Source organism: Seriola aureovittata, chromosome 19, assembly GCF_021018895.1.
Source record: "Seriola aureovittata isolate HTS-2021-v1 ecotype China chromosome 19, ASM2101889v1, whole genome shotgun sequence".
In the NCBI taxonomy this organism is placed as follows: Eukaryota; Metazoa; Chordata; class Actinopteri; order Carangiformes; family Carangidae; genus Seriola; species Seriola aureovittata.
Window position 1 is genome coordinate 10,247,501 of NC_079382.1, and position 13,582 is coordinate 10,261,082.

At 42.2% G+C, this 13,582-nt stretch overlaps 1 protein-coding gene across 1 annotated transcript in view; it reads left to right on the plus strand.

The window, feature by feature from the left end:
• nbas (NBAS subunit of NRZ tethering complex) overlaps positions 1-13,582 on the plus strand; it is a 144,144-nt gene that overhangs the window by 96,486 nt on the left and 34,076 nt on the right. Inside the window, exons 46-49 of the mRNA XM_056405187.1 lie at positions 1,011-1,235; positions 4,771-4,973; positions 8,551-8,640; positions 9,426-9,609. Coding sequence (XP_056261162.1) covers positions 1,011-1,235; positions 4,771-4,973; positions 8,551-8,640; positions 9,426-9,609 — 702 coding nt within the window. The remainder of the gene's footprint in view (positions 1-1,010; positions 1,236-4,770; positions 4,974-8,550; positions 8,641-9,425; positions 9,610-13,582) is intronic.

The following is a 13,582-nucleotide window of genomic DNA, read 5'->3' on the forward strand; positions in this document are numbered from 1 at the left end:
TGACCCTTCTCAACGTTCGGAAAGCATCTGACCTTTCATACCCCCCGCAGCCCCCCACAATAGATTGATCCATTTCCCACAAGGCTAAGGGGCAGATGGATGGCTGGGACTTATCTCACCTCATACTGGACATATTTTTGAAGGGAAATAGAGTGTTGGCATTTTTCCCCCCTCTGAAGTATTGATCTTAGATAGCCTCTTTAGTACAGGCATCCTCCTTTCTTCAACCTCCAACCTTTTTTCAGACGTTGCCCAAGGCTTTGACTGATGGTGATTGTGAATGCCTATATCTAGTACTATAGGGGAGAGACCCACTCACACATAAAACAACAGACTCAGCCTAACACACAAATGCATCTACACACTTACCCTTCAAAGAATTTTTTACAATTTTGTCAGGAAACTTTATTTGAGTGATCACCCTGTCCTGGCAAAGTGTCAGGCAGTCTGAGTCAAGATATCTAGCAAATGCAGAAGTATGAGTAGCATGTGTCTGAGTGCGTGGCAGAGGAAGCCTGAAGTGTGAAGTTGGATGATTTTTAAGTGTCCTCTTGGTGTGAATGTGTGTGTGGGGCTTGTCAGCGCCCGTGTGCTTCCATGCAAGAGAGTAAAACCTCCTACAGCCAAAGGCCCTCTCTTCTCCCGATGAATGGTTAACCTGCGCTCACCGAATAGAATCAATTACACCAGGCTGGCAGCTATGATCTCTCTCTCACACACACACACACACACACACACACACACACACACACACACACACACACATACACACACACACGCACACACACACACACACATAGTTCCTGATGGTATTTCGGTGGATAGACTGGGCTATACCTGCCTCTCTTCAACATGTTAAGTGTGAAATTAATGTACATAACCTGTGCACCTCTCTCTCCCTCTCTTCGTTCAATTTGACCCTGATCCCCTCCCCAATTTGCTTTCCTTATCCTGCTCCTCCTCCTCCTCTTCTGTCTATTCTGTCCGTCTCCATCCTATTCCGTCTCCAGCTGAGCATCCAGGCGAGGTCGGAGGTGATAAAGCGAGCCACCAAAGCCCTGCGCCAGCTGGCAGAGAAGAGCAGGAAGAGAGGAGGCGATGGTAGCGGGGAGCAGGAAGGGATGGACCCAGCAGGGATGACTTTTGATGAGGCTCTAGCACACCTGCAGCAATCACAGGCCCACCTGGACACTCTGAGCCATGCCTTCATTCTGTCACTCAAAGACAGCCAGCAGGTAGATCCCATCTGCCATTTTATTTTCTATTTTTAACCCAATGTTTCCATACAGATTTTGCCACTGTTTAATGTAAATGTTGGTAATGTGGACATAGATACCCAGGTTATCAGCTGCAGGTATTCATCGTTGTGCTTTAGCATACACTATGTCAAGTGATCAGTTCAAATCAGGCAGCTTTGTGTAGGAAACTCATGGGAACTGCATTAAAAATGATCCAAAAAAAACTGTACTGAAGTGGCAAGAACAGTGGATGAATATGTAAATCCTCGAATATGTAAGTTCCAGAAAGAAACCCAGTTTCATTACCTGGATGGACTTGATGATATTCTGTGCTTTAATTATTAACATAAGAAATTACAGTAAGTTTTTTATTAATAAAAAGATGGAGGTTTTTTACTTTGGATAGAGCAAATCACTTTATGATGTAACATACGGCAATGCTCTGAAGTGAGCATGGGTAATCATCTACTAGGAGCACATGGTTAATTTTAGTGTCTTTGTTCTTGTTAATTGAAAGGAAAATTGACCAAACATCCATTGATTTACAGACTCATTCACGGCCTTTGTGGTACACACACACACACACACACACACACACACACACACACACACACACACACACACACACACACACACACACACACACACACACACACACACACACACACTTGATCACTCTCACATCCTGTTCCCTTACCTGCTTATGGGGTCACCTTTAGTTTGACATACAGTTTGTGTCTGTACTTTTTCTGGGCTTCTGTGTATGTGTGTTTGTGTGTGTGTGTTATATATTTCTGGGGTGGTTCTGCTCGACTAAGCTCTTCCCAGCCTCACTGGGACCAGTCAAGGGTATATTAATGTAAATCTATGGGCTACTGCTTCAAATGAGCTCTGCCGTATGGCCACATATACAGTACATACTCCATGCTGTATCTCATTAAGCAAAGTCACACTGACTTACCCCACTGTCACCTCCCTTTGGCTGGCTGTGTTTGTGTGTGTGTATTTACACAAAATAAATGCTGAGATAGAGAGGGGATGTGATGATGTGGCGAGCCGAGTGTTGCTATGCAACCATGACATGCCCATGAAAAGTGGTCTTTCTGAACCCCACACTGTGCACGTTAATAATATTTGGCCCCTGTTTTATCTCTGTTTAAAAGCACACACCCTCCATAATAAAGAGGAAGATACAAGTATTACAAGGTAGAGCTGTAGGCAAAAGTCATAGGTGCACACACACACACACACACATGCTGCAACCTCTACAATGTAACTTCCCTTTTACTGGTGCAGGATGCGATTGTATCCTTGGAGATAGATAAAAAGGATATAAGAACCAGGAAAGGGCAGATAGGTAGAGAACGATAGATAGAAGGAGCCTTGTAGGCTCCGTTTGGCTATACTGTAGTCATTTATCAAGTGTACGTGACCAGCGGCAGGGAATAAAAGTGGATCATAGAGGAATCCACCACAGGCACTTTGACCCGCCACGAGGACAGCAAATTACACACTGCAGATATTATATGTGATGCAATGGTATAGTGTTTCAATGTGTTTAAATGTCCCATCCCTGCAAAGAATAGTGGTAAGAATAGTGGTAAGAATATCGGTTTAACATCAACACATTAATTAAAACATGTCCATGTAGCCATCTATCCTTCCATCCAACAATATTCAAGTCTTTTGGCTGGTAATGGTTGTGGTGGCACAAGGGCAGCCAGAGCTCCCCAAATTTCCTTTTCCACACCCAACCTCCTCCGGCTCTTCCAGCTGCTCCCGGGCCTGCTGGGAGATCTAACCCCTCTCCATGTCCTGGTGCCTGCCCCGGAGTTTCCTCCTAGCTGTTCATGCCCACAAAACATACAAAAGGAAGCAGCCAACAGGCATCCCTACTAAATGCCCGATCTAGGCCTGTGGAAAAGCCTCATACCTGCCACTTGTTGCCTTGATTTCTTTCAGTCCGAATCCTAAACCTGTGACCCGTATGTGATTTGTGATTGTGACAGACACCGACAAATTCAGAGCTTAGTTTTATAGCTGAACTGTGTCGTCACCAAGCCCGTTGCCCCTAACTAGTGCCTCTCACCTCTGATCACTCAGGAATAACAGCAGCCATGTGCTCCATTTTTTAAGAGACAGCTGTGATCCCAGACTTGACTCCCAGACTGTATCACACTCAGCTGCTGACTGCTGCACTTTGGAGATCACAGTGAAGGCAGAAGAATTGCATCATCTACAAAAAGCAGTGATACCTCCCAAATGTTACCCACCAGACACCCTTCAGCTGGGCCTTGATGTCCTGCACATGAATATGAATATCACATCCCATGAATATATGATACATGTATCAGGAATATCGCATGAATATCAATATCTTTTCCTGATATATCCTGTGTGTGAATATTACAAACAGGAGAGGTCACAAGGGGCACCCATGTCGGAGTCCAATGCCGAAGCTGACTGTGCTTGATTTAATGCCAAGAATGGCATTGGGATCAACAAAGGCGCTAACCCAGTGCCAGCCACAGAATACTGTACTTCGGGTGCAAGGATCATTCATCTTTTCTAAATCTAGAGTTTTCAGAATGATTTCTAAAAGTCTGCCATCCTGAGCTTCCACAGACACCAAAATAATACATGATATAGCAACATCTGTCATTGCTCCTTGTCAAAAGACAAAAATGTGAGTTGCCACCATTATTTTACATTCAGGTTCTTCGAAAACTTGTCACATGCCAAGGTTTTCACTTAACTGTGGACTTGCCCAGCCTTGAAAATCTTGCATCTCAAGCTTGCTTGTGTCAACAAGCATATTCTTGTGTTGCCTCTATGACAGACATCAGTCACCTTCAGATTACAACTGCTTGCAGCTGCCATTAAGATAAAAGTTTCGAACAGCATCTGTTCTGGTGAAAAAGGTGAGAGTTGTGCCTATTGAGGAATAAAATCAATTTTGCAAAAAGGAAAAAAAAAAGTGCACAAGCGAAACTAATTTACACACACACACACACACACACACACACACACACACACACACACAACCAAATGTCATTTTCAGGTTGTGATTCTCAGCCTTTTTTTATTGGGAGAGAGAAAAACAAGCAGAAGAGAGCAGGGCAGTGGAGAGAGGTGAGCAGGTTCAGGCCAGTGCTGCCCTCTGGGTTAATACCTGCAGAGGAACTTCATTCACTAAACTTTGTACTTCCTCCACCACAACACACTCCTTTTCGCTCTGCCTTTCCTTTTTCTTCCGTTCCTGTCTCTAAAAGCTTTTAGAGACAGGAACGGAAAAAAAGCTTTTTCCCCCTTTCTGCTCTTTTCTTTTGCAATTTATTCTCACATTATTGTGTGTGTCTCTTATTTTTTTTGTAAATACTTTAGAAATTTTTTCCAAGGCTGTGAACCATGTAAACTGTTAATTAGTCTACCACCATATACTTTCCCTTTTTTCTGTCTTTTTCCCCCATGTAATATTTTCCCTGGCGGCCCTACCATTCACCATCACTCTTGTTTTGTTTCTCAATTCCAGGAACAGCTTCAGGGTTACAGTCAGCTTTACGATTTGTCCCGATCCGAGAGGTCAAAAGTACATGAGCTGGCAGTCACCGTGGCAACTGATGGGCAGCCTCTGGAGTGCATTGGAAAGCTTCTCTGCGTGGCCGTTGGACCCCTAGATCTGTCTGTCAAAACTGTGCTTCATGATGCAGTGGCGAGAGTCGTGGCTGCACTCAGGTATGATCCCTCCCTCTCTTCGTTTTTTCACACACACACACACACACACATTATCGAAACCACAAAGTCAGCCTACACCACAAACTCAGAGGTGATGTCAAGTCAAGTTCTGTCATACATACACATGAAACACAAAATCTTCCCATTGAGAAAATTTAAAACTACAAATACCAATCTTAACTAAATAGTTCCCCCTCGCTTACAGAGGAGCTTGGCGGTACACTTTGTAGCATTTTAGAAAAATACACCTCTTTGCCTTTGTTGCTGAGAGTTAGATAAGAAGTTTGGAGCCAGGAGGCAGTTAACGTAACTTAGCATTACCACTGAAAGCAGGGGGGAAACAGCATGCCTGGCTCTGTCCACTGTTCAAAAATAAACATGCGAACACCTCCGAAGCTCAATTATTAAATAGGTAACAAATTAATCCATACACAAAACTACAACTATCCTCTAAAGGTCAACGAGTCGATACTTAAGTCAAGAAGATCCCAAGTTCACTCGCATTTTGTGTGTCAACTCACTACACTTTTTTTTTTTTTTAACTGGCTCACAATGCACACAGGAGCACCTGTGTGTCAGGCTGTAAACTTTACAAACTGAGTCTTGTCTTCAAACTATCTTTGATGGAAGTAGAGACAGGTGATGGAAAACGGAGGGCAGCGTGAGGCAGGGCAGCGCAACTCGTTTCTGTTGGCTGCTCCGATACTCCGAGCTCTGGTGTCCGTCTGACAGCGCTGTCAGTAGCTCGGCAGAAGAGACACTCTGCCGTGTGGTGGGATTTCATAACTGAGCTATGAATTGGATGCCATCTTTTACTTTCTCTTACTGTGTGGAAATCGGATGTTTTCACATCCCAGATGACGAACAAAGACATTAAAGCCATTAATGAGTTTTTAGGTAAAACATGACTCATGTACAGCAGTGTGGTGTTAGGCGGCTTAACGGCCACTACATATGCAAGGGAGTATATTTCTCCTATTTGTAGATAAGGTGTGATAAAGAAGAGGCATCAGTAATAATGTTGGGTGTTTATAAAAACGTAAAATATAGGTTAGATAGATAGATAAGAAAAAACATGAACCAATGAACCACAAGCACCTGACCAATGAATGTACTGAGGATGGCCCAGACATCTCCTGCTCCAGCAGTCAGAACGCTTTATATTCTACACATGCCTCTGCTGCTAGTCTTTACTTTTGTGGATATCATAGTTGTTTTCACTGGATTATAAATCATGGATGATGTTGCACAATGGTAGGCCTCCATGTAAGCCCTGAGTCGTTCAGAATTCATTTAATAATAGGGCAGTGTTGAAAAAAGATTCCAGTGTTGTAGGTTTGTGCAGTGTGTGCTACTGATGATACCACCCACTGTGGCAAACATATCAAAGGTAAGAAAATCAGGTTGTCAGGTTAGTACACATAATTCCCTTTTTCCCGTCAAACAATATTATCGTTTGCATGCACCTCTTTCATACCTGTCAGATTACACACATATATATATACATGTATATAGAACCCGTATTTTTAAGTCAGATTAAGATAAGTATCTATATCCACATCAAAAGCAGGCTCGATGATGTATATTCGAAAACACTGAACGCCACCCAAACACACACCACCTTCTACCTGATTTTGTTGGTCTTTATTTGAAAATATACTGTATATTGGTCCACTTTAGGCTCAGCATCTTGGTGGGGAAAACACTGTCAAAACAAATGCCTGAAGTGTTGAATTCAATCTACAGTAGCTGCATGTGGGAGTTGGGCTCACAGCATTTTATTGGTGTCTTCCTGCTCCCTGTATTCAAAAGGAAGGAGAAATGATTCAACCATGTGTGACATGTGCAGAGCTGCTCGGCAAGTTGCTTTCATTTAACACATACGTAGGTTTAAATGGAAGGCTTATTTTCACAGTAGTGTTTCTAATGTTTGTCCTTCATGCCCTAAGAACCTTGTGTGCTAATACTGACAGACCTATGAGCAAGGTTTTACTGACAGGGCCAGATCTGATTGGCTTGACAAATGAATGCCAATCGCCTTGATTATATTCCTGCCTCATTTCCTGCTTCTTTAAGGCTGCTCAATGGTGCATGGAGCAGATACTGTAGGTGGCCCCTGCATTTACACACGCACACCAGAAAAGGCATGTGCACATACACAGACACTCACATTCGTAGTTAAGTAGACATTTGGGCACTCTCCCCGATGAACACGCAAACATACACACTCTTTCCTGTGCGCACACGCTCGTCCCCTGTCTCTGATATATTATCTTCATATAATTAATGCGCACTGATACAGCTGTTCCCTTGCAGATCTCACTCAGCTCCCACACCAACACACATACACGCAGTCTGTGCTCATATATGTGTGTATGTATGTGTGTGTTCTGTGTGTTAGGTGCAGGATTGTGCACACGCAGCCTTATGTATTCACTTGGGTTCTTCTTTCCGTTGAACGTGTCACACTTTCTTGCATATTCATATGCAAGCATTCAAGTATGACTCTTGTGTGCGCGCTTGTCTGTGTTTGTGTGTGTCTGTTGTTGCAGGGCTTTCTCGAAGCTTTGCGTTTGGCAGGTATGAATGAGCCGGTCTTGTTTTTGGCTCTCTCTCTGAGCCTTCAGTCTTGTGCAGCAGGCATACCTGAGCCTCACACTAATGGATGTCTTTTGTATCTGTCATAACTATTCTGTGTTTGTGTGCCTTTGAAGAGAAAATGTAAGTGGTAAAATGCAATAAAGAAAATGCTGCGTCGTCTTTCTGCCTTTTGCCAGATCATTTCTATGTTATGTCCATGTATATGTGTACCGTATATGTGTGTGTGTGTGTGTGTGTGTGTGTGTGTGTGTGTGTGTGTGTGTGTGTGTGTGTGTGTGTGTGTGCACATGCGCATGTATGGAACTAGGCGCGAGTTTGTGTTTGTGTGTATGTCTACGCACACAAGCCCAGGAGCAAAGTGGAGTTGAATCAAGGGAAATCACCCTTTTCCCCCCCTTTCTGTCTTTGTGAAAAATGGCCCTTCTCTTGCAACATACAGTACACACACACACACACACACACACACACACACACACACACACACACAAACTGCAGCAGAGCCCACAGCCACACGAGAGAATATACTAATGACGCTGCAGAAAGATCACATATTACCTTTTTAAACTCACCTACTATTAAGTGCGATTAAAACTGTTTCTTTTACACCATATTTGAAAAGCAAAACCTCTTTTATCATCGCTAAACGATTAGATTATTATATATTCCGGTGAATTTCACCGACATGCTCACAGAGCCCATGAGCTTGTAATGTTGGAGACAGGTTTAAATGTTTTCCTGTTGCTTTATGTCTCCAGGACTTTAAATAACTTCATGATGATTAATTTTTACAAAGCTGCGTTTGCTTCAGACACTTAATTGCTGCCAAACACATTTTTTTTAACTAACACTGTCCCTGAGAAGGAAGCCTTTGATTTTTTTTTTTCTCCCAGTTCCCTCGACATTGTGGTAATTTGAAAATCTTATCTTAATTAGCGTATTATGTAAGATGATTGTAGTGATGTGGTTTGTTTTTCAGTGGAGACCCAGACGCCCTGACAAATTACTCACAACCCCTAAGGGTCCTGGAGGCCATGGTGACCGCTGTGCACAACAATGTCCAGAGTGGGTAGGTTATCTATATCTACACACACACACACAAACACACACAAACACACACTATACTTGTAGAGACTTTCTCTCTGTGACATTTATTGTCCTCATAGTGCAGAAGTTCAGATAATTTGATCCCAAGCGCATGTACATCATCTGATTGAGTGGTAGTTTTTGAGTCATACATAAATCACAGAAGCTACTCTCTTTACACTCTCTCCTCTTTTCTGCTCTATTCAGTGAAATTGGGACCTGCTGGGTCTGGATCTTTTATCTAGTCCAACCAGCAGCCTAGATTGAAAAAAAAAAAAAAATTGCCGTTTCATATCACAAAACACAAAGAAAAGCAGCAAATTCTTATATTTGAGAAGCTGGACCCAGTGAATGTTTTGCCTTTTTTTCTCTTGAAAACTGATTAAAGCATTTCAGTTCTGGATGGTTTGCTTGCTAGAATAATAACGGTTTTTAGACAAAAAATAATTTGTGTAAAGTAGTTTTGATTAAGTTTCGATTAGAATTTCTCAATTTGCTTGGATGTCTGCACTGCATTTTTAACACAAAAAGGCTTGTAACTTATGTCTCTGTGAAAAATGTTGTATTTTAATTGTTGTTGGTGGTAAATATTTTTCTGGGCACATTTCCCAGCAAAAGATGAGTGAAACAAACTTCATTTAGGCGAGAACTTCAGTATTTTTTTTTTTTTTTAGAACAACCTGTCCACCTCACCTCTCCATCTCTGTCACCTTATCTGTCCCTCACTCAATCTGTCTGTCTGCCGCCCCTCTCACCCTCCTCCCTCAGTGACAGCGCGGTGACTTCAGATGACCTCTTGGCTTGGCTGCGCCCATTCTGCGGAGACTCGTCGCTGCCCGTGCGGCCTCGGATTGATGTGCTGCAGATCCTGGAGAGTAACTTCAGCCTGCGAGACACTGACGTTCGTCTTCTGCTGCTCTACAGAACTCAGGCTGTTCTCAAAGACAGAGAGGTAACGTGCACAGATGCTCTCACACATGCAGCTATGACTCATCAGGCCCCCACTTGAGAAACAACTTTAATCCCAAGCACTCCCAAACACTGGTACTTGATCTGAAGGAGGCTACAGATGTCTGGGTATATATATATATTTTTTTAATTTTCTTTTCTCCAAGGTCATAACATCAAATGCGATAAAATTTTGAAAAGGTACTAGCAGTTGATGGGTGGAGAAAGGAGATAAGTGGAAGGAGAATGGAGTAGAAATGGGGTAGTGAGGATGCTAAGAGGTGGATAAATTGCTCACTCACCCCATCAAGAAGCATGCAGATGCTGACATATACATTCCCATCATGTAACAACAATATGGGCTTTGGGCTGTAAAGAAATCAGTGTACTGCTGAAGGGATAAGTAAGATGTAGTTAATGTCAGTTTATAACTTATGTTAACGCTGCAAATTTAAAGGAGCTGAGATGATGATTGGTTTCCAGTGAATGGCCAACTACCAGGTGGTGTTTCAGAGTGAAGACTATATTCTCTATTCAAATCTTTATAAAAGAAATGAACATTATTTCCCAGAGTAGGATTCCCTCATGCTTTCTCATGTTAGCATATAACAAAGATTTATAAAGGTATTTCTTTTGTCACAGTTCTCCACAAAAACGGCTATATATTTATAGAACCAGGAGAGAGTAAACAAATCTGTGATCTCGGAAAATCTGATTCAAATTGTCAATTGCGCATCTAAAATGCCAAATTTCGAGTATAAATATGTGTGTTCTGTATTTCAGTATAAGCATCTGTATTTCACAAAACAAAATCAAAAGCACACAAGGCTTTAGGTGAGATATTTCTCCAGTTTAGGATAACCCGCATAAGACTAAACACCAGAACACCAGTGATCATCTGTGGAAAGAGAACATCCTCATGTTCCATTGATTTTCTGTGTTATTTCATGATAAATTGGAAACGGGTTATTTTACAAAATACAGCAACAACATAATTTTGCAGCGAGAGATTGTGGACAGTCTGTAAGTGTCTCGGCATTGAGGATCTGACCTCTTCGTGTCTTATTAATGGAGATAAATATATTTTTCATCCCTAAATCCTCTGTACATTTGTAGAAATGTGTAATGTAATGTAAAGTATCTGTACATGCACACTGCACGCATGGATCTGCCTGCACCCTCCTCCCTCTCTGGTGTAACCTACCATCGAGTGGCTAGTCATTAAGCTTCCTGACTGACTAATTAATGGCCTGGCTGGTTAATTAATGTGTAAATGTATGCGCGCAGCCGTAGGCCATTGTCAGCGCAGGTAGACAGGTGTGTGGGCCCGGACTCTTTAACTAATTGGGTGCACTCCCAACACTTGGCAGGCTCTGACGAAATACACACACACACACACATACACACACACACACACACGCACACATACAAGTGGGCGCACACGTGCACTTTCAAGGGAGTGTACACCCAAGGGATCAGTTAATTAATCTTGTAAGAGAAGTCTTGCTGTAAGAGCGAGACTTATTTCAGATGAAGTGCCACTTTCTCTCGTCTCTCCCCAAGGCAACCAAAAGGCCTTTAAATGTGTGAACAGGGGTTTTTGTAGCCAAATGTCTCATTTAAGTTTGATTAGTCTACTTTTTTTTTTTTTTTTTTTTGTTTGGAAAGATTTTTCATATCCACATCTGTACTGACACACAAACCCAGAGCCATGCACAAACACATTCACATACGCTCAATGTTTTATTTATTACAATTTGCCTCCTAATTGGAGCGACACTTCATTGTTTCCACTGGCTGTTGCCCGGCTGAAAGCTGTGGTACAGTAATCACGTTGGCTAGGATGACACTGCCCGCAAACAGAGCTGGCACTGATGGCAGCATGTTGGTGCCCCGAAGCCATGCCAGAGACTTATTACTGCCCTCCTATGACCTCGTCACTTCGGCTTATAGCCAGAAAGAGAGGAGGAAATAGAGGATGAGGAGGAGAAGGAAGTGGTGAATGAAAAAAGTCAGACACGAGAGGGTGGGAAAGAGGGAAGGAAAGAAGTTTGTATTGTTCCCCCTCTGTCCCCTTGGTCCCTTAACTAATCAGCACAAGTCCCTTCTAACTGTGTCCCATATGCTCCCCGAGAGACACACACACACACACACATTCACACCACTACCTCCCGTGCAGTGCACACATGCTTATACACACTCACACGAACAGACTGCTTGCTGTTATTTCTCCGACAACCGCGCTGTCAAGCCACGGGTTGAGAGTGAAAACTGATACCAGTAGTATGTTTAAGCTGGAGTTTCTCTCATCATTCCGTTTCCGCCGCTGTCTGTTTGCTGTTCTCACAAAGGCGTCTGATTGGTGATCAAAGGCAGCTGCAAAATAGCTATATGCACTCACACACACGCTCACGGCAACACACACACGCACTTCCCAGCCGTGTAAAAGTTTCTACGCATTAAGATACGGACACACGCATACACAGAAACACTGTATATATCCGCTGTCTGTGTTATGTTTTGATTCAGAAAGCAGATATAACTGAACAACGAGGGTGAAGAAAATGTCACTTTGATCTTAAATAGGAATCCCTCATCTCCTCATCCTTCCTTTCTCTTCCTGTATGTCTCCCTCTGTCTGACGAGCAAAGTGTGTAACTTCACCCTCTTTATTCTGGCTCTCTTTCCTCGTTATCAACAATACTGAAAAGCCATTGATGAATCAAACGATTAAAGCAAAACTTACTTCACAGAGTTCCCATGGATCTCAGAAGTCATTATTTTATTTCTTTATTTCTTTATTTGCAAATTAAAAGACAGAAAAGAAGTTTTTTTGGAAAGAGTAATTTCACGAATGAGCATAAAACAAAATTAGTTTATTGATCAAGAGAGAAGAGATGAGACGGGATGAAACTACAAGCTTTTATTTAATCATGTAATTACTCAGGAGCAAGATTGCCGTTGTTTGTCCTTTATAATATGCTTGGTCACTTGTCATTGATAAATCACAGACATTAAGCTTGACTTGCGCTGTATTCACTAGTCTTTTTTTCTCTTAAAGCCAGGCAAAAGATTGATGTAGAAATATGGATGTTGCTTAAAATACAACAATAAGTAATTATTTTGGTTTCTGAAAATATACCCTTTGATTATCAGCGGAGGTTTTTTGGGGAAATCACACAGTAAAATCAGATACAAATGAGGGGGGTGTGCTGTGACATTGAGCCATTACTGCTGTATTCCGACCTGCGACCTGACCGTGACTGCTGACCTTCTGGCAGAGGAGACGCAGCAGTAGCTTTACACTTTTGTGTCTCTGCCCAGAAGCATTTCAAGGGATGGTTTAAGATAATGGCTGGATAATGAAACGCTCCCATGTCTGTAACTAAATATGAAGCAGGTTATCTTAGTTTAGCTAAACTAAGCACAATGACTGCAAACAGTTACCCTGGCTTTATCCAACAAAACAAAATTCTCAAACCAGCACCTTCTAAAAGTCATTAATTAACATTTTACGTCTAATTTTTTTTTGTTTTATGTGTCACCGTCAAACAGAGCCAGGGGACGTGTTTCCCTCCGCCCAGCTGAGCTAACCGTTTACCACACAGACATGAGAGTGGCATCAATCTCCTTGTCTAACTATCAACAAGAAAGCAGATAAGCGCGTTTCCCAAGATGTGAAACTTTTCTTTTCAGTTCAGATGAATTAGCTTATAAATTGTAAGCTTGCAAGTGCTATTATAACTTTATCTGAAAGGTCACAGCTCGTGCAGTATCGATCGTATGAGAATAATACCCTACATTTGTATTCTTTACGTCCTCACTTGCTGGTGTTCATCTTTGTCTGGAGAGCTACCAGCAGGCTTGCAGATCTCTGATCGCAGAGCATGCAACCTGAAATAAAGTCAAACCTTCTGTAAAATAAATAAATAAAAACGAAGTATCCCTTCACATATTTCCTAATTACCAAAATAGCA